The 21,648-nt window shown below is 39.0% G+C and overlaps 2 protein-coding genes across 2 annotated transcripts in view; both read left to right on the top strand.

Moving 5' to 3' along the window:
* The window catches only part of LOC107685697 (extracellular sulfatase Sulf-2-like), a 37,270-nt gene extending 22,852 nt beyond the window's left edge, over positions 1-14,418 (top strand). The window contains exons 3-22 of the mRNA XM_016482381.1: positions 1,180-1,419; positions 1,831-2,070; positions 2,986-3,137; positions 6,300-6,469; positions 7,551-7,701; positions 8,178-8,353; positions 8,445-8,573; positions 8,788-8,853; positions 9,100-9,223; positions 9,334-9,532; positions 10,366-10,609; positions 10,749-10,845; positions 10,955-11,049; positions 11,136-11,195; positions 11,326-11,495; positions 11,612-11,754; positions 11,866-11,974; positions 12,081-12,114; positions 13,190-13,243; positions 13,602-14,418. Coding sequence (XP_016337867.1) covers positions 1,239-1,419; positions 1,831-2,070; positions 2,986-3,137; positions 6,300-6,469; positions 7,551-7,701; positions 8,178-8,353; positions 8,445-8,573; positions 8,788-8,853; positions 9,100-9,223; positions 9,334-9,532; positions 10,366-10,609; positions 10,749-10,845; positions 10,955-11,049; positions 11,136-11,195; positions 11,326-11,495; positions 11,612-11,754; positions 11,866-11,974; positions 12,081-12,114; positions 13,190-13,243; positions 13,602-13,632 — 2,625 coding nt within the window. The 5' untranslated portion in view covers positions 1,180-1,238 and the 3' untranslated portion in view covers positions 13,633-14,418. The remainder of the gene's footprint in view (positions 1-1,179; positions 1,420-1,830; positions 2,071-2,985; positions 3,138-6,299; positions 6,470-7,550; positions 7,702-8,177; positions 8,354-8,444; positions 8,574-8,787; positions 8,854-9,099; positions 9,224-9,333; positions 9,533-10,365; positions 10,610-10,748; positions 10,846-10,954; positions 11,050-11,135; positions 11,196-11,325; positions 11,496-11,611; positions 11,755-11,865; positions 11,975-12,080; positions 12,115-13,189; positions 13,244-13,601) is intronic.
* Positions 14,419-15,498: 1,080 nt separating this feature from the next.
* LOC107685696 (rho GTPase-activating protein 39-like) overlaps positions 15,499-21,648 on the top strand; it is a 45,020-nt gene continuing 38,870 nt past the window's right edge. Inside the window, exon 1 of the mRNA XM_016482380.1 lies at positions 15,499-15,634. Coding sequence (XP_016337866.1) covers positions 15,621-15,634 — 14 coding nt within the window. The 5' untranslated portion in view covers positions 15,499-15,620. The remainder of the gene's footprint in view (positions 15,635-21,648) is intronic.

Below are 21,648 nucleotides of genomic sequence, written 5' to 3'. Positions count from 1 at the left end.
CAGCACACCTCGCTTTTCAGACCGATGAGATTTGTAAAAATCGACGCGTTTCAGAAAGTCGGGGCATAGAGGAGAACAAATAATGTACAGTATGTTGAAAATAATGTTTTTAGAAGCTTAAACTGCATAAACACATTTCATTACACGAAATACACAAAATAATGTTCTTTTTAGCAACATCATATGACCCCTTTAAGAGGAAACACCCACTTTTCTAAGAATTTTCTTTGAATTTTGTCACTAGGAGCAACTCTTTGCACTAAGAATTTTCATGAATATGGGCCCATATAGACCATGTATTGTGAAACCAAGCTATGTTTATACAATATTATACAATGTTAAAGGGGTCATATGATGTTGCTAAAAAGAACATTATTTTGTGTATTTGGTTGCATCCAGTGGGGACATAATTACGGATTATAATGACTTATAATGTCTTTTTACGCTTTGCGTTGCATCGTGCTGCGTAAACATAAAACCATGTCTGCATTTGTGATCAGAGAAATGACAAACAAGCGCTACTTTACACTGCTCAAAAATCGCGTTTGAATCATCAGTGGCAAATCCTTTAAATATGAAAACGTACTTCCAGTCTGTGAGTCAGAACAGCCGGCATTGTAGTCTACTCTCCCAGGAAACAGTCCTCCATAAAATATGCTGCACACATCTGAATATTTGGGTTGAACTGTTGTGGAACAGTGTTGTAAATACAACTTAACCACTGATTTCCAGTCGATATCGTCCTCTTTTGGAAGGCCAAACAAAGTAGTTTCGCTTTCACAACGAAACACAGCACCTTCACGACATGGCGGCAACAACAATACTAAAGTGAGAATAAAAGTTACGCCTTCTTTCTTTACGTGAACATTTGGGCGGCGTTATGCATATCTTTCCACATCGTGACGTAGACATGTGGGGGCGTGTTAGAACGAGCCGTTTTAGGTAGGCGTGGTTGACTCTTAACTTTTATAAAGAATATCTCTTTGGATTTGAGGCTTTAGTCTTTGCAACTTTACAGATCTTCTTTATGCACCAAGAGCTTGTAACACTCCAAAGAGAAAGGAAAAATTGAAATCGCATCATATGACCCCTTTAAATGGACCTCGGGGGTGAACATTTTTTTTAAATGTTCGATATGGTCCCTGTAAAAATTCCACTTACACTTATTTTGTTCTCCAGGTTGAGAAGAAAACGTGATCTTTCTAACAAGTGTGGGAGGTGGAAGACAGGTTAAAATCATGGCAGTTGGGTGGAGACCAGCCACCCTTATTTTTGTCTTCATCCTGACATTCCTCTGCCCCTTGGATGGAACCATGTACTTCTCTGGCCAGAGACTGAGTTCTCGACTTCAGAGGGATCGCCGAAATGTTCGTCCAAACATCATTCTCATTCTTACTGATGACCAGGACATTGAACTCGGTGCGTTTCCCATTTGTGTTTCTCTTTGTATGTGGGTATGTTTTTGTGTCGTTTGTGAGTATGTGCATACTGTGACATCATGTATGAGTTTGTATGATTCACAATTCATTATCATATAATTTTATTATTTTCTTAGCATAAGGGCATCTTACACATTCAGTCCATTCATCAGCCAACTGCTGAGGTCCACTGTGCCAAACATGCTGTTTTTCTACTCGTTTTTTGGCACTTTAATCACTGAAGTGGCAACATAATGGCCTTGCTGCTGGTCTTTGTTCAGGCTTTTCATTCAAACCCTTTTAGGGAGGAAATTTATGGTTAAGCATCTGTTACATAAAACAATCTGGATCTCTTTTTCTCTGTCTCACTCTTTTTCGAATCTACATATATATTCCCTGTTTTTCCCTAAAGGCTCAATGCAGGCCATGAACAAAACAAAGCGCATAATGATGCAGGGCGGCACTCACTTCTCCAATGCGTTTGCCACCACTCCAATGTGCTGCCCTTCTCGATCTTCCATCCTGACTGGGAAATATGTGCACAACCACCATACCTACACCAACAACGAGAACTGCTCATCACCGTCCTGGCAGGCTCACCATGAACCGCACACTTTTGCTGTCCACCTCAACAATTCAGGCTATAGGATGGGTTAGTAGACAGCATGTATTTGTGTGCAGTAGTTTTACAACACAGAGCTATGTTCAAAAACTGCTTTTAGTTAGAGGAATAGTTCATCCAAAAATGCCAAAACTCCCTCAGGCCATCCAAGATGCAGATGAGTTTGTTTCTTCATCAGAGCAGATGTGGAGAACTTTAGCATTACATGACTTGCTCAGCAGTGGATCGTCTGTAGTGAATGGGTGCCGTCAGAATAAGAGCCCAAACAGCTTGTTAAAAATATCACAACAATACAAAAGTAATCTACATAACTCTAGTCCATCAGTTAATTTCTTGTCAAACAAAAAAGTGCGTTTGTAAGAAACAAATCCATTATTAAGGCATTTTAATTTTAAACCATCGCTTCTAGCCAAAATACCATAATTCGTAATAATGTCTTCCCCAGTGAAAAATACCTATTTGCTTAGAACTATTTTGCAGTGTTTTTTCTTGTAAGCATTGCTTGATCAGTGCATATTTCTCTCCTGATTCAGACAAGATGACATTTTCACTGGAGAAAGCTGTATTTTGGATATAGGACTCATATTTTAGCCAGAAGCAACAGTTTGAATTTAAAAATGTTGTAATGATAGATTTGTTTATTACAAACACATAGCTTTTCACTTCACAAGACATTAATTGAGGAACTGGAGTCGAGTGTATTACTTGTGGATTATTGCAATGTTTTTATCAGCTGTTTGGACTGGACAGCACCCATTCACTGCAGAGGATCCATTGGTCAGCAAGTGATGTAATGCTAAGTTTCTCCAATGCTGTTCTGATGAAAAAACTTGCTTACATCTTGGATGATCTGAGGGCGAGTAAATTCTCAGCAAATTAAAATTTTTGGGTGAACTATTCCTGTCTGACATTTTTTTATCTCAAAATAATTGCTTTCTGTTACAGCCTTCTTTGGCAAGTACCTGAATGAGTACAATGGCTCTTATGTGCCTCCTGGTTGGAGAGAATGGGTAGCACTGGTGAAGAACTCTCGTTTCTACAACTACACACTGTGCCGGAACGGTATCCGAGAAAAGCATGGCACCGACTATCCAAAGGTTGTCTCCTGTCTCATTTCAAAGAGGATGACTGAACATTGTATGATATTTACTACAGTAGAGTGTGTACTAGTACTGTCAAATCTGTTCAGCTCATTCACAGTATTTACCCAACATATTTGGGGTTGCACAATGTATTAGTACCATATCAGTTGTCAAACAATATTAGAGATTTTAGATATTGGGTATGTTCCTGGGGTATTTAAACGCTGCTCTTTTGAACTTTCTATTCATCAGAGAATCCTGGAAAAAATGTATGACAGTTTCCACAAAACTGTTAAGCAGAATGATTTCAACATTGATAATGATAATTAATGTTCCCTTTCGAACAGTCTCTCCCGTTGCATCGTTGCATTATGGGGAAACTCCTGTTTACTTTGATACTGAAGCCTGATTTGTTCACGTTCGTGTAACTTCATGAACCAATGGCACTTCAACCCGCCAAAAGGGGTGGAGCCGACCACCATATAAGTCGATTCTGAGCGCCATTTCATCAGAATTTTTCTCCTTCAGCGACAAAGATAATCTCCTCACTCCCTCTGCAAGCAAGAAGCCGAAGAAGAAGAAAGAAACTCAACCTGCTGCTCTCTGCCATGAGAAGAAGCCCCCTGCAGCGAAAGAATCCAGAAGCATTCCCCTGCGGCCATCCGGCACCTATTAAAGCAAGTTTCTGAGCAAATTTTCCCAGCAACGTTGTTGCAAAAGTTGCGACACAAGTGTGGCTCGTGCAAGGAACCCCTGCACAATGCAGATGGACACGGTGAGTGAGTCGCCTGTCTGGGCAGCGCCCACGCAGAGGCTGTGTTCACCGGGACGGAGTGTTCTCACTGTGAGAACATGAGTCTTTCCCTTCTCCACTCGTGGATCACCTTCTTCCATGAAGGCGGGCCTCCCCGGCCTGCTCTCACATTTTCTACCTCCCCTAGGAGGAAACAGCAGAGCAGAGCAGCTGGGCTCAAACACCAGGCTCGAGTGAACTCACGCTGGCACAGGTCCCGCATGCTTCACTCTCCCCGCAATGCCTCAACTTCAGCTGCGACTTTGATTCACTTCGGCGGGTCTGAGGAGGAAGCTTTTGTGGATGACTCTGTGTCATTGACGGCTTCAGATACAGAAAAGTGGGCGTGTTCCGCCGAAGAACCCGACATCCCTCCTCCGACGCAAGCAACATGGCCCAGCATGAACAGCGAGCTGATACGCACCAGGCGCACCCCCTACTTGGCCCGTGTTAATCCTTCTACTTCTGCCACACTCACCACTGTTGACGGCGCTGAAGAACAAGGTTATAGCAAGCTCCCACATCTGGAAGAGGCAGTAGCTGTGCATCTGTGCCCTCCATAGGCCCTAAGGGTTTGAAAGCCCATGCAGCGCACCCATCTAAGCCTTGCAGGACTACCTCAGCCCTAGCGAACTGGGCTTATTCAGTGGCTGGCCAGTCTGGCTCAGTGCTTCACAAGATGGAGGTGATCCAAGCGTTCCAGGCCAAACTTCTCCGCACCATGGACGAATCCGACCAGATGATGCCTTAAGAGAGCTGCGCACAGCGACTGACTTGGCTCTGCGCGGTAGTAAGGCCACTGCACAGGCGAATGGTAAGGCCATGACCAACTTGGTGGTGCTGGAGTGCCACCTTTGACTAAATCTAATGGAGACAATGTGATGAGATTCGTTTTATGTCTCTCGTGACTGGCCAGTCAATCGGCAGAAACAACTGAGTCGTTAAGTTTCTGAGGAGAGCTCGGAGATTGAATCCGCCTCGCTCTCATACTGTGCCTACTTGGGACTTATCTATAATCCTCAGGGCCCTACGGGGCCCTTCCCTTTGAGCCGCTTCAGTCGGCCGACTTGCGGCCCCTGATGCTTAAGACAGCCCTCCTTCTGGCTTTTGTGTCGGTCAAGCGAGTGGGTGACCTGCAAGCACTGTCAGTCAGTGCTTCCTGTCTTGAGTTTGGGCCTGACGACTGTAGAGGCGTCCTCAAACCAAGGTACGGCTATGTGCCAAAAGTGCTCTCCACTCCATTCCGAGCACAAGTCATCACCCTTCTAACGTTCCCCAATTCAGAAGGTGAGTAGGGTGCTAATCCACTCTGCACAGTATGTTTGTTAAGCACTCTGGCACATTTAGGGAAACAGGGCAGCTCTTTGTATGCTTCAGAGGCCACTCTAAAGGGCTGCCGGTTACAAAGCAGAGACTATCTCGCTGGATAGTGGAGTGCTAGTGCTATAGCCCTGACTTGCGCCTCAGTGGGCTTGCAGTGTCCTATAGGTGGCGGAATGGCCTCCTCCTGGGCTTGGTCCAGCGGGATTTCTATTGGTGATATTTGCTGGCTGGTCGTCACCATCTACCTTCACCAGTTTTTATAACTTGGACGTCCCTGCCCTGCAGGCATGAATTTTGTCCGCTTTATTCTATCTAAACCTCTTTGTAAGTGAAGAGGGTTATGTCATGTAGTCCTCAGCCTAAGCGGCTTGGGTCTCATTATTGGCTCATGCTTATAGGAGCCCTCAGTGCGGGTGCTCCAGTGCTGGGCTTGCAGAGTGGATTCGGTCTGCTCCTGCTTATAGCACGGCTCTATTGGATGCGTTACCCATAAGCGTCAGTGACGCAATGTGAGAGACCGTTTGAAATGGAATGCTCCGGTTATTAATGTAACCTCGGTTCCCCGAGATAAGGGAACGAACATTGCGTAGGCCGCCATGCTATAAGGCTGCACACGAATCTATGACTGTCGCTTCAGTCAAAAGATTCTGACGAAATGGCGGTCGGCTCCACCCCTTTTGGCGGGTTGATGCTCCATTGGTTTGTGCAGATACACGAATGTGGACAAATCAGGCTTCAGTATCAGAGTAAACAGGAGTTTCCATAAGCATCAGCGATGCAAATTTTGTTCCCTTATCTCAGGGAACCGAGGTTACGTTAGTAACTGGAGCGTTTCTTGAACACCAAATCAACATACTAGAATGATTTCTGAAGAATCATGTGACACTGAAAACTGGAGTAATGGCCATCACAGGAATAATTAGCATTTTAAAATGTATAAAAATAAAAACTGTAATTTTAAATTGCAATAATATTTCACAATATTACTGTTTGTACTGTATTTTTGATTAAATAAATGCACCCTTGGTAAGCATAAGAGACTAATGTTATTTCTTTTACAGGACTATCTCACTGATGTAATCACAAACGACAGCATCAACTACTTTCGTATGTCAAAGAAGATGTACCCACACAGGCCTGTGATGATGGTCCTGAGCCACGCTGCCCCCCATGGGCCAGAGGACGCAGCACCTCAGTACAGCAGCGCCTTCCCCAACGCATCTCAACACATGTAAGACTTTCTATTTCTCTTCATCTTTCTTTCTCTCTCTCTCACACACACACTAAGAGAATTCTCAGTCTGCATGAACAGCTTTATGTGGTCTCATAAATCTCATTCAGTATCAATTTTTCAGTCTTCAGCACTTTATCAAATGTTCTCATGCCATTTGAGATATGACCACCTAATAAATAATGCTCACTGTATAGTACTGTAGCCACTATTCTCATTTCATACTAGCTACTTTTAATGAACCAACCCTTATGACTTATTTGCTCTTGGTTTATTGCAGGAACACAGGTTTGATTATATATTCTGTGTACAGTAATTGTTTCCATAGCGCCTCCGGCAAATGCGTTTATTAGGCTATATAGTTGGCTCAAGAGAGATATACAGTGCTATTATTATAATATCATGATTTATTTGTTGCATCGGTGTTCATTTGTAGGTCTCATTAGAGGTATAAACTCCATGGCTGGTGCATGTACTGTTATTTTTGTTTGATTTGTGGTTAGCGTTTCATTACTCTGCAATTTTTTTTCTTTTATATGCTGTTCTAAATTAGCATACTCATTTTTTGAAACGCATGCCCAATTACAAGTTTGCTGTTATTTTATTACTGTTTTTTATGATGATTTTTAGTTGCTCATTCTTAAAGCAGCAGCTGGTATATGCAATGCAACGTTATGCAAATCGAATATTCACAAACAACAGTGCAAACCAAAAGATGACAATGCATTGGCTTATTATTACAATATGGAACAGGATTTCAGAATTCAGCACAATGCACAGTTTTGCAACAATGACATTTTCAATCCGGAAACACAATGAAATTTCTCAGCAGTGTTATTCAGCAGGTTCAGCACCATGAAGCAGCACACAATGTACTACACACAAAGCTTCTCCATTCACAGATGTTTGTACCCTCAGGATATGCACAAAAAATAGGACTGACTCTAAATTCCCTTTGGCTACGATGTTAAGTTTTATTTATGAACTGTAAAGTGTATATACATTGTACAGTGTAACATTTGTAATATCTTCCAGTGGTACAGAAAACAGGTTTTAACAGTTCTGAAAATGTCCCACACAGAACCCCAAGCTACAACCATGCCCCAAATCCAGACAAGCACTGGATCCTGCGGTACACGGGACCCATGAAGCCTGTGCACATGCAGTTCACCAATATGTTGCAGAGAAGGAGGCTGCAGACCCTGCTTTCAGTGGATGACAGCGTCGAGAAGGTCACAGATCATGCTAACCTCAAAATATAGCACAATGATCATATTTTATACAAAAATTTGTTCCATTTCTTGTATTTGATTGGCAGTGTGGTCTTCTGAGAGTGCTGCCACTACTGGGATGTTTTTATCACTACATCAGTCTGTCCATTATTAGTGCAAATTTTTCATTAGTAGTGCAAATTCTGCAGTTTACGTCGTTACACTAGTAGGTGACTGCAAGTGACCGAATGAGTGAGTCAATTGAATAGTTTGTTCAAAAACACTGATTTATTCGGGAACTAGAATTGATAGCTAGAATTGACTTTTTGAGTGAGTCATTAAATTATCACAGGAATAAATGTTTTAAATAAATATATTAATATAGAAAACATATATATGTTTTCATATATATTTTATTTTTATCAAATAAATGCATACTCAGTACTCACTTTATCTATTTATTTAAAAAAATCTGATCAACATTTTTTTCCCCACAGGTTTACAATATGTTGGTGGAAACCGAGGAGTTGGATAACACCTACATCATTTACATGTCTGATCATGGCTATCACATTGGTCAGTTTGGGTTGGTCAAGGGCAAATCAATGCCTTATGAATTTGACATTCGAATCCCCTTCTACCTGAGAGGGCCTAATGTGGATGCGGGTGCCATGTGAGTCAAAGATGTTAAGCTCACAACTTTACTGAGAAATGCTAAAAATAACACATTGTTGATTCTTTGTGTTCTTTGTGATCTCCTGTAGTAATGCTCACATAGTCCTGAACATTGACCTTGCCCCTACCTTACTGGACATGGCCGGAGTGGATATTCCTTTGGACATGGATGGCAAGTCCATCCTCAAGCTGTTAGAAAAAGAAAGACCGGTCAACAGGTACTTATTGAATTGTGCTGGATAATGACACTATTGTATTCTGTAGAGCTACTATTTAGCTGAATTGAATTTGTTTTATAATTGATGCATGCAACATCGACACTTATTGAAATGAGTTGAATCAACATTGAACCGACTTTAGCTGAATAACAGCACTGTTGCCTTCTGTAGAGCAGATTATAACTGAATTTAACTTGTCTTCATATTCTTTCAGTTTTACCAGGTTTCATTCCTACAAGAAGGCGAAAGTGTGGCGGGATTCGTTTCTTGTAGAGAGGGGGTGAGTACATTTGATCAGGCCAGATGAACCCATGCATTTTTAATTGAACGCCATATCACAAACTCTTACACTGTATCGCTCTGAAAAAGATTTTTAACCCCAGAAATTGATTAGACACGGCTCCATTAGAGAGACACCAGATGGCACACTGACATCGGACACATCTGCATGTTTTGAATAGGGGCTGTATCTGATTCTTTGCTGTTTTTGGGTGGCAACCTGATGTGATCTGTTTCCGGTCTACAGGAAGCCTCTGCATAAGCTAGCAGATGGCAAAGAGGTGGAACAGAATTCGCTGCCAAAGTATCAGCGGGTCAGAGACCTGTGTCAAAGAGCTGAGTACCAGACGCCCTGTGAGCAACCAGGGCAGGTAAATATTCACTTTCAATTACCACTGCATATTCACTTGATTATTTCCAGTGATTTCCCTGCTGTCCATTTGTCTAGTGCTTTCTAACTAACCGCTCCTCCTCTGTGCAGAAGTGGCAGTGTATTGAGGATCACACTGGCATGCCGAGGCTGTATAAATGTAAAGGGATGGCGGGTCTCTATGCACCTCGTGCTTTGGGCCTGATGGCTGCCAACGGGGGACAGATCAATGGAGCTCGTTCCGCATCATACCACTGTGATTGTGAGCCCACTGTACCTGTCAAGAGGAAGAAGGCACTCACTAAAAAGAGTGAGTCATTCTATAGTTTCACACGTTTGGTCCTGAGAGTGTCATAGTGTTCTTGCTTGGTTAGTGGTTAAATTGTAAGAAGGCTGTTTTTCTGCTTACAGAAAAGTCCAATTGTAATTTTATTTTTTGGTGGATGGATATAATTGATTCAAAATAGTCCAAATGTAAAAGGGGTAGTTCGAAGGTGGTTTATAATGCCCAAAGAAAGGTATCTGTTATTCTCATTTATCTCAGTGACAATTGCTTTTATGGTGCAGGAACCCCTGGAAGTATGTGATTTGAAATCTGTTCACTGATTCATTTCATGCTTTTAAAAGCTCACTGAAACAAACTGGTCATGGGTAAAACATCTACTCTAATATAATAAAATATATTATATTTATACACTCTCATTTAAAAGTTTGGGATCAGTAAGATTTTTTGTGTGTGAAGAAAGAAATTAATACTTTTATAATAAAAATATAATAAAAGATTAGAGTAATGATGCTGAAAATTCAGCTTTGCAATCACAGAAATAAATTACAAGTATATTCAGATAGAAAGCAGTTGTTTTAAATAATAATTATATTGTACAATATTACTTTTTTCTAATATTTCTTTTTTTTCTTTCTATGGAACAAAAAAGGAAATATTTTGCAGAATTTTATGTGGTTCTCTTTTCCATACAAAGTGGATGGTTTTTTACAAACAAACAAAAAAAAAAACACCTGTTCTTTTCTGTGCAAATGTCTCTTCCTGGTGGTTGATTATTTTCACATGCAAATATAACATTGGTTTAAAAAATAATTTTATAGTAAGAAATTCTATAAGCAATATTTCAATGTTAATTCCAGAGTTGAAGACCAAGAAGAGTTTGCCACGTAATCGTTGGGCTCGCTCTATTCCTTATCACTTGGATTCAAATGTGTACACTCTGGATCTGGAGAAAGGCTACCAGCCCCTCAACCTCAACTCCAGCCTTATGCTAGGGAGAAAGCAGGCAGTGCATGGAGAAAATGTAGAATATAGCGGAATGGGACCCACAGACAACAACTTCAACCCCCTCACGTCACCCGCTGCTCTTAAAGTCACCTACAGGTACAACTCAGACAGTTGGTTACTGTGAATGATAACAACTACTCAGTGAAAGTCTAATAACCATACTTACTTGTTTGAAACCTGTGGTTTCTATGAATGAGATAGACAACTGAAAAAATAACATAACTTTTTTGCTCAGATGCTCAATACTGATGAACGACACAGTCAGGTGTGATGGTGGATTATATAAATCTCTACAAGCATGGAAAGATCACAAACTACACATTGAGCATGAGGTAAGATTATAAAGTCGCTCTTAGATGATTTGAATAAAAACATTCAACCATGTGAAAAGTAGGGTAATTCTTAGATTTTACTTTGAACCACTTTTTGCTCTTCAAATAGATTGAGACACTGCAGACCAAAATAAAGAACCTCAGAGAGGTCAAAGGACATCTAAAGCAGGTTCGACCAACAGAGTGTGAATGCAACCAAAACACGTAAGCCTGACAACACACTCTTCATAAAAGGTTTGCATGCTTTCATTTCACACAATTGATGTAATCATGTAATGTTTTCTCTAAAGGTATCAGTACAAGAATAGGGGACTGTTCAAACTCAAATCAGGCCAGATGCATTCTGTCAAGTAGGTTTTCATTCATCATTGGTCATAAACTGAAGGAAGACACATTAACGCCTTATCACTAATGTTACAATCTAACATAGTTGACAGTTGATTACAGTTTATACTGAAGATATCTGCTCTTTTAATCTAGTAAAATGACCTCCAAAGATAAGAAACAGTGGCTGATGAAAGAGCAGAAACGCAGGAAGAAGCTGAGGAAGCTCCTGAAGCGCCTCCGTAATAATGACACTTGCAGCATGCCTGGCCTCACCTGCTTCACCCATGACAACCAGCACTGGCAGACCGCCCCCTTCTGGACAAGTACTGCATAGCATATCACATTCATTTTTTCATATTTCAAACAAAAACGTATTAAATATGTTTGCTTGATTAAATAATGATGTCATTTCACTTATATTATCTTTTTGTGTTGTCAGTGGGGCCATTTTGTGCTTGCACCAGTGCCAACAATAACACTTACTGGTGTCTGAGGACTATCAATGAGACACATAACTTCCTATTTTGTGAGTTTGCAACTGGCTTCCTAGAGTATTTTAATCTGAACACAGACCCTTATCAGGTAGGCCTTTCAAAAACGTTTATAAAATCTTTTTTTTTCATTATCGAAGAAGATGAGTTCAAATAATCATGGGGACCCCCATCCTTTCCACTTGTTATTTTCTGTGTGCAGCTGATAAATGCCGTGAGCACAGTTGATCGTGATGCAGTGAATCACATGCACCAGCAGCTCATGAAACTGCGCAGCTGCAAAGGTCACAAAGAGTGCAATCAGGAGACAGGTGAGTCATGCCACATGATGAATGTCTTAGCATTGATGTTGCATTTCAACATAATATCTGTAAACATACAATCTATAACCCAATAACACATCATTATGTCTTACAGGTGGTAAAGAAAGAAATTCTTTGTACGATTACAGGTATGGCATCATTCCTGTTTCAAATGGCTAAATAAAAAAGATTATTATTAATATGTATTCGTGTGTGTGTGTGTGTGTGTGTGTGTGTGTGTGTGTGTGTGTGTATACAACTGTTCTAAAGGGATAAGAGATCAGATTTTTTTAAAAGAAAGTATTAATGTATTCAGCAAGGGAGCATTAAATTGATCAAAAGTGACAGTAAAGTCAACTATAATGCTACAAAAGATTTCTGCTTCATAAATAAAATAAAGTATTTTCTATTCAGCAAAGTATCACAATCTAAAAAATATATTAAGCAGCTCAACTGTTTTCAGCATTGATAATAGTAAGAAATGTTTTTTGAGCAACAAATCAGCATATTAAAATGATTTCTGAAGGATCATATGACACTGAAGACTGGAGTAATGGCTGATGAAAATTCAGCTTTGCCATCACAGAAATAAATCATATTTTAAAATATATTAAAATAGAATATTTATTTAAAACTGTATTAATATTTCACAATATTTCTGTTTTTATTGTATTTTTGACTAAGCCTTCCAACCTTGGTGAGCTTAACAGACTTTTTTTTAAACTGAAAAAATCTAGTTATATGTTTGTGTGATCATTACAATATTTTTTAATTATTATAAAGTATTTAATTATTAAATTTAATTCAAGCATCTTGCAGACATTGCCATGGTTCTTCTGGATTTAGTTTGTCTCAGTTTTTTCTGTTTCTTCATGTCATTCCAGACAGACTGGATGATGTTGAGATCAGATCTCTGTGTGAAGCGCTGACTGTTGTCAGACTCCTTGCATACAAAAATCTCACTGCATTATTACAATTAATGACAAAAGGAATGTTTGGAAATGTAAACTGATACATACTGACACTACAGGAAAGGATAGAAATAACTGGCTTAAAAACCTTTTTTTTTTTTTTTTGTTAGTGAAAATATTAATAGCCTAAGACTTTTGCACATTACTGTGTGTGTATCTAGTTCATTTATATTGTCTATTTTTTATCTTTGTTATATGTGTTTGTGTTTTTGCTGGCATGGGGTGCTGTGTGTGTGTGCTCCACATGCTTCAGGCCTCTTCATCGTCGAAAGAGGCCAAAAGTGAAGAAACCGTCCTCCAAATCAATGTGAGTTTGTTGTACACACCATCTGCTTAATATAACTGAGCCAGCCAGTTATCTGCATAAATCCTCAGTAGCCCTCTTCCCTCTGTCATACAGTGTATGTTCATGCTGTCCCGTGCTTCATGAGCAGCTTTTCAATTCTCCTGACATTCCTTTAGATGCACACGTGACAACGAGTCCTTCATTACTGATAAAAAAGTGTGTTAACAAAGTACAGAGAGATACAGAGCGTCCCACTGCCATAATTACACATTGTCCTCATTTTGTACTTGACTTTCTTTTGTCTTTATGTTGTTCATATTCTGCTCAAACCTGGAGTTCCGATATCAGAACTACGATTTGTTATTGTCTGTTTACTCAGGGGCCAAATTTGGGAAGGATGGGTAGGTTAGATCTGTCTCTACTATCCACTGTGAAGGATGCGCAGAGGTGAGGAATGTGAACCAATGAACTCCTGACCCGAGGACAGCAAAGTAAACTCTGCAAACGTCCAGCTATAATGAAGTGTGGAATCGGAGATAGTGTGGTCATCTCATTTCCTCTCTTGGTGCAGTTCATTAATTTTTCTATTTCCATTTTTTTGATTCACTACATTTTTTGTGAACTTTTTAATGAAAAACTTCCATCATAGAAACTTTTTATCATAATGAACTTCTGGTGTGGATTTTTTTTTTTTAATGAGCCAGTCTCTGTCCAGTCAAGCACATAACATTTTGTGGCTAAGATCGATCACCTTCACTGCTCTCAAAAGACAAGAAAAAAGACAATCTATTTTTCAATAAACACACTACTTCTTTATCATTCCTTTAAGACTGTGGGACTCTGATACTGTGTTAATCACAGGGCGGGTGTGCTCTGACTTCTCTGCTGCTGTGGATATTGTAATATTACTCTCAAAGTGAAAATCCCAAGGAAACGTCATAATACTTTACACATGCTGTGCTATAATGATGTTAATGTCAACTGCAACCTATGTGATTCTCTTCATGGAAATGTTGCTTTTTGAAACAGTGCTACTGTAAGTAAGTTAACACTTGGAACTGAATGCTGCATAGTATGTATTTAAATGTATGTGCAATTAATGTAAAAATTAGAATATTTTTTACCAGACTGAACATACAGGAGTTTCTTTTCGTGAAAGGAGAGCACCCTCAGTTTAACCAAGGTTTTACATTTGTCTGAATGCACTTATTAATAATAACCAACTAAACAGTGTTTGAGTAATGTTATGTTATTATAGTAATGAAATTTCAAATATTTGTGTAGTTGTCATCACAAACAAATTCCTTCCTTTTTGCTGTTTTCCTTTGCCTTGAAATTTGGAAAACAATTAAGGTGTAGTAGTTGGTGAATAAAGTGTTAAATACCCATGTGTACTTCTTTTATATTCCCCATAGGTATTTTTTCTCAGAAAGAACACAAAAATGTAACAACTTAAACAGAAATTAGGAAAAATAACAACTAAAGCCAGCCTAAAACTGCTCTATACTGGTCTCTCTGCCTGGTTGGCCTGGCTGTTGGCTGTTTAGTCCAACTATTTTCAGCAGTATTATACATTTTCTGACTTATTTTTTTACTTATAAAAGAGATTTCTGTGGGTGCTGGTCTCTATTTAAGTGGATTATAGGTGGATAGCCTATGCTTATGATTTATTTTACCTTGCTTCCAAACAAGAACAAAACCAACTGGTCTTAATTGGTTTCTTCTTTTTAGTTGGCCAGACTGACTTGAGATAATTTGACTGATCAGCTAAATCAGCTAAACACCATACTGGCCAGGCTAAGAGACCCGTTTAAACCAACTAAAACCAGCTTGTCCAGGCAGCGAGGCCAGATAGACAGCTTAATTTTAAACCATCACACATATATTGTGTATTTTCAGCAGTAAATTACATTACTGAGGATATTGAAGTTTGTGCTCCTCGTTTACAACATGTTGCCTAGTTCGCCAGCAGATGGCGCTTTTTGAATAACCCGATATAAATCCCTTCAGGCAATCAAACATGAATCCAACTCCACCTGAACTTGCACCTGTCGTGTAGTATAATCCAACCCCAAAATATGTAGTTTGTTTCACTACACTTTTTGGGCGTCACACTTGCTCAGTGTGCAGCAAACCGGAGTGGCTTGTCTGTGTGTGTAGGGGGTGGGGGCAGCAAACCGGAGTGGCTTGTCGGTGTGTGTAGGGGGTGGGGGGGGGAGAGAGAGAGAGAGTTGCCCACGAGACACCCTCAGCAGCACGGGCTCGACTCGAGCATTCAGGACTCTGAACACATCCCGAAGCCGAAGCAGGACGTCCGACAGGACTAGGGGATAAAGTTTTACCATCTTTACCCTGTCCTTTTATACTTTTTGTGGTTTAACCGTACAATGTGAGGACAATGGCCGGGACAAGGTAAGTTTCAATCTTTTTTTGTTGAAAATGTAGCAAGTTTTGACCATAGACTGTAAAAAAACACGAGGGGTTAGCGCGGTGTCTCTTCAACGTTAGCCGCTCAACTAGTTTGAGCTATGTAAATTAATTATTACTTAACGGGCAACTACAAATACTTCATTTGCTATAGAAATCTCCGATAAAGCAGTATGAAGGAAAATATGGAGATTGTGTGAATGAAGTGATGATTTTCCTACGACTTCACGACTCACGAGGGTCCAGTCTTATGTGATATTTTGCTCTGTTTGCTGCTGTCGACAGTCGTGTTATAAAATCAGCATCACTGCTGGAGACCAACTGTTTCGACCATATGTATGTGATTTGAATTGAATTGACTTCACTAGCTCGCTCACAGGAACCCGCCGATCATTGGCTGTTTGGACTAGTATTCCTTTTACTGTAATCTGAGACTGATCTAATCTGATACTAGTAAAGATTCAACTACAGCGCTGTTCAGTGATCTCGAGACATTCAACAAAACAGGTTTCACAACTTTATCTGTCATTAGTTTTAAAATAGTAACATTTCCCCTTTTGATTTAATCAGACCATAGCATCTTTTACTTTTGGTCAACATGTCAAGATATTTAGATAAAGTAGGCAGTATTAAAGTCTTTTCATATTTCACTTGCTTTGAGTTCAATAACATCGCTCAGGCTCTGGTGAGCAATGATATTTACAGACCGTCATACGAAATATGGAGAATTTTGTTTTTTCCTAATTTAAGACAGTCCTATGCTTTGAGTTCAGTAATATCATACAGTCTCTGGTGATATCTATCATGTTTTTTATTAAATAGTTTAAGTTGATTGTGCTTATTTTTCTGTCACAACCATGATATTTACAATTTTGTTAAAGAATTTATTTTTTAATTTGTTTATGAAGGTATATTTAGATAATGTCCCTCCTTGTCAGATTAGTCAGCGGCACATGACACCAGATGGCTACTCCCTTTGATACACAAATAGTATGAAAAATATGGTTATTTTATTAACATCTGTGACAATTAATAGTGCTTAAAATTCAAAAACATCCTATACGCTCAGTTCATTCATACATTGAAGTGTGGGATTTGTCAATATTTTTATATGGTATAATGGCTCATTCTTTCCAAACTGATGGTGTTGACATGCACATTTTGTGAAAAAATGGAAGATTCGGGAAGTTGAACCCAAACACCCCCGAACATGTTAATCAAAATAATTCCTTCATATGTAAATTATATGTTTTTTGTCTGTTTTGTAGCCCATTTTGTCCCAGTACTCAAAAATCAGTGTTGTATGAGATAGTTGTATAGTGAATCTGGTCTAATTCACAAGTGTTGTATTCAAAGCTGCTTAATATCGGCTGATGGTTACAGGAAACCACCAGAACCCTCATTGATATCCCACAAAACCTTTACTGTGGTTAGAAGCACTGAAGTCACATAATGTGAGCTGGGGACAAATATTGCATTTGCTGGTGCTGCACTGTCAGAAAAATACAGAGCATCTGCTTAGTGCAGGGTTACAGATGTAAGAATTTCGAATGTACAGATGTACGAATGTATTAAATTCATTAAATTAAAATGTAGTCTAACCTCTTTTTCCACACTGAGCTTGAGCTTATGACACAGATGCTTAAGTGTAAATAGATGATAAAAGGTGGTTGAAAGACTTCAGCTGTTTGATGTAACACACTACCAAACTTTGATCAGCCATAGTATTGATGTTTCTCTGTTTCTCTTTCCAAGTTCCCTGTTCAGAAGCTGCATTGGACACTTGATGCTTTTAACATTGCCGTGTCTCTATACGGCTGAACTTTGAAGCTTGTTTAAAATGCTTCAGATGGCGTTGTATTTTTGCACTACTCTGAAGGAACTCTAATATTAGAGACTGTTGGTAGGAGTTAATGGGCACTTTTGTGGTCTGTTCCAGCTTTTCAGTCCCAGCTAGTGAGTGTAAATGTATGTTTTGACAAGCTGAGGTTTATCTTTGATCCAGAATGGGATCTCACAATAGGATGTTTTTCCCCTGTCTGCATGTCTGGTGCACAATAGTGTAATAGTGCATTGTGACAGCAGTTTAGCACCAGTGTTTTAACAAGACCTTTGAGCTCAATGTGAAAAGCACCCAATGGCCTGTCTCCAGCGCTCTGCCTGCAGGGTGTGCTGCGTGGGCCAACGAGTTGCTTTTCTATTCCAGTTTTGTTTGTTTTCTAGTCAGATGTAGTCAGATGATGATGCTGTTCTTTTGTATTGATGATATACTGTGAACCAGTGCATCACAAATAGTTTTGTGGTTTTTAAAATAATACAGTGAATTTCAGCTGTCATCTATGTCACAGTTCGTTTTTGTTGCTCTGGCAAAGACATTGATACTGCATCACTTTTGAAGGTGCAATTTTCAAAGGATGTGCACAAAAATGTTTTTAAGACTATTTGCCTTAAATTTAGTGGAAATTCAATACTGTGAATGATTAATTAATGCTTGTTTCATTTTTTAAAAAGCTTAATATTTTGGCTCGTAATTCTTAATCAATGAAATCATTCAACCTTCCTATGAAAATTAGTTTTCTCTGGTGACATATGCAAGACTTCTCCAATCATTTAGTCCACTTAAACCCTGCCTCTTTCTGACATTCTCACAAATTCACATTCAGATCGGCCTCCAATTGACAACCAATGCATAGAACCACATTCCCACCCTCCTCTTTTTCATGTCCCCATTATTTTGATAATCTATTTTACTCACGTCACAATACAGAGAAAAAGATCTGTTACTACTTTTTTTTTGTTTCTTTATCAGAACAAATTTGGAGAAATTTAGAATCACATCACTTGTTCACCAATGGATCCTCTGCAGTGAAAAAGGTGTCTTCGGAATCAGAGTTCAGACAGCTGATAAAAAGCATCACAATAATCTACAAGTAATCCACATGACTACAGTCCATCAGTTAACTTCTTGTGAAGTGAAAAGCTGTGTGTTTGTAATAAACAAATCCATTGTTGTGACATTATTGTGACTTCAAAACATCTATAATACTGCTTTCTCCAGTGAAAACATCTTGTCTGAATCAAGAGCGAAATATGCACAGATCGTTTAGAAGTGAAAACTGTTCTAAACAAATAAGTTGGTGGATTTTGATGTGGGAGGACAAGAATGGATGTACCTTTTCATTATTTCATTCAACACCCGCCTGTTTGCATGTTGCCTGCTTTACATGTCAACGTTAATGGCCCAGCAAATAACAGTTGGAGATTATTTGATGCCTGCATTATTTGATCAGTCTTTTGAAACACTTTTATTATTATTATATTAGTGTTATTAGAATTGTTTTATTGGTAATAATTAGCTTTCTTACATCTCGTCTCCTGTGTTTGTTCAGGATGGGGCACTTAAAATACATCTGATGACCCCACCTTAATATTTGAATTTGCACCATTAATGTGCTAATCTTCTGCAAAACTTCAGGCCTGTAGGCAGAAAGCATTATTTTGTTCTTGTCCTTACTTGGACCTCTGTGCTAACAAATGTTAACAACTCAATCAGTTGGGCATTCAGGGCTGCCATTCCCATCTCCTAGGAGCTCGCTTTGACAACATTGTCCTTTGAGGTGGTTAGGTGACCTCTGACCCTCCTCCCACCCAGTCACCCAGCATGGCCGTCGACACTGAGAGGAAATTTGATGCGTTGAATTTGATACTTTTAGTAGATGGTAGAGTTTAACTTGTCCATATGACACTTACCGGGCATGTTATGATAAAGTCATCATGTACAGCAGAAATGGTCAGCTCAGGGAACAGTTAATCTCTTTTTATCTTACTGAAACTTTACAGTTGTCTCTGTATTTCAGAATGAGATGTTCATTCAAAAGTAGTATTAATACTGACGTTGACAGCTGGTAGTAGACAAGCGACTCTGTATTTGAGCACACATCTATGCTGCTAACTTCATAGACAACTTCAGTGTGTCTTACCCCCTCACACATGTCCATTTATGTCTCACTGTTGCTGTCAATGTGCTTGTTTGTCCTGAATAAGTCCTTTGGCGTTGTGTGTGTGCATGCCTGCAAACGGTGGGCTTGTCAGATTTGTCCCCTCTAGAAAGAGGATTTATTGTTTTGCTAACACAGTTGTTGTTTGGCAGTTACAGACTTCCTGCCTGGAGTAGGTATAGTGTTTCCGGCAGCACTGTCCACTGAGACAGGAAGTAGTTCAGCAGCAGTGCGGACAAAAAAAGCCATATAGCACATACAGGCTGTGCATCATCCCAATGAGGTCAACTTTTCTTGCTTTATATACAGAGAATTCCCGGAAAGGGGGTTGTAGCATCTCAGACCCCTTATCCTTACACCAAAGCCCCCACCCCCCGCCCGCGCTAAGGCACAACTCACATTCTGATTGGCCAGTAGTGCCTTGAGAGCTTTAATTGTAAAGGGGGTTGTTCCAAATGAATAGAGGCTGATGGTTGAGCTAACAATGCTCTCCATTGTCATGTGCCCATTAGTAATGGGTGGAATTCTCACATATTGTCATGTATATGATACTGACGTAGTACAATTTGGCTAGACGGTTTGATGCCCTCTTTCGTTGAACGCAGCACTTAAGTACTGTCTGCTTTAGCTATGATTGTCTCAGGAAAGGCAAGAGACATTAGCCACATGATTTCCACATTTACACTACATACATTTTTTTCTTTGCTTAATCATTATTTTGTCTTGTTTTCCAATAAAAATATCTTAAGATACATAAATAAATAAATACATAAATAAATATGCATTTAGAAAATGTGATTTTTTTTCTCATGCCACCTTTAAACATGTTTAGATATTTGTACTGGAAAACAAGTAAGACATTTTTATTTTTTTGCATAACTATAGGGGTGTTTTGGCATCTCGTGATCATAAACAAGAAATGTAGATGAGTCATACCTGTATCTGTGATTTTCTAGCACTGCATCTCTTGACAAGCTGTTAGTGTTCAAAAGAGAGTGTATCACTACATTACAAACTAGTTGTTTGGTTCTGATCATTACACACTCTGCAGTTCGGTTGTCACTACCTGAATTTTAAAATTTAGAAATTTGAAATATACATTTTTTAAATGATAATTTGTAATACAATTATTACTTCTGTAAATAACCAACTGGAGTGACATCTGTGTTTAGTAGTGGTTAAACAGATCGTAGTTGATCCGTGATCCGTACGGACCAAGCCCCACGGTTCGGCATGCATGTGATCTGCGGATTAATTGCAAAATGTAACCATAATAGAGTATAAGTTTATAATTTGTTCGTATTTACACAAGCAAGCGAATTTTAAACAATTCCAGAGAGAAAAGGCAAAAGGGAATTCGATTCGTTACTCGCGCGCTGGTCTCTACGCGCACAGCCGCACACACATGAAGCACGCACACACGTTTCAGACGGCGCTTGAACACCGAACTGAATCCTCTTCTGAATCCTCTGAACAGCCACATACACATCAAATTATGACAAAATACCCATCTCGACAATCATTCAGGTAAACGCAGTTAGTTATGTCTCAAGTGAATGAAAACAGCTGAGAAAGAAATCGTCTCAGGTTACTTATGTAACTTGCTATTATATATGTATTTTAAGTCATTTTAAAGGCTATTGTTCACTTACATCTATTTTTATTACCACAAAAAAAATTATTATAATTATAGGGCCCTATGAAATCCGTTTTATTTCCATATTCAGTTTTTTTCCATTTTCATTTTTCTATACTCTGTTTTAATGGTTAAATTAAATTTTATTAATTAAAAAGCCTGTCTAATTAATTGAGTTTTACAGTTTTATCTTTACCAAATTCTGTTTTCTATTATTTTCTGGATTCCATTTTAATGGTTCCATTAAATTTTAATAATCAAAAGCATCTTGATTATTAATTGATTTTATTATTATTATTATAATTTTTTTTTTTTTCAGAAATACTGCACATTTACATTTTTCTCCTAAATAAATTAACATTTCT

This window comes from Sinocyclocheilus anshuiensis, unplaced genomic scaffold, assembly GCF_001515605.1.
Source record: "Sinocyclocheilus anshuiensis isolate Anshui unplaced genomic scaffold, SAMN03320099.WGS_v1.1 scaffold257, whole genome shotgun sequence".
NCBI lineage: Eukaryota > Metazoa > Chordata > Actinopteri > Cypriniformes > Cyprinidae > Sinocyclocheilus > Sinocyclocheilus anshuiensis.
This window is presented reverse-complemented; position numbering and strand designations above follow the sequence as displayed.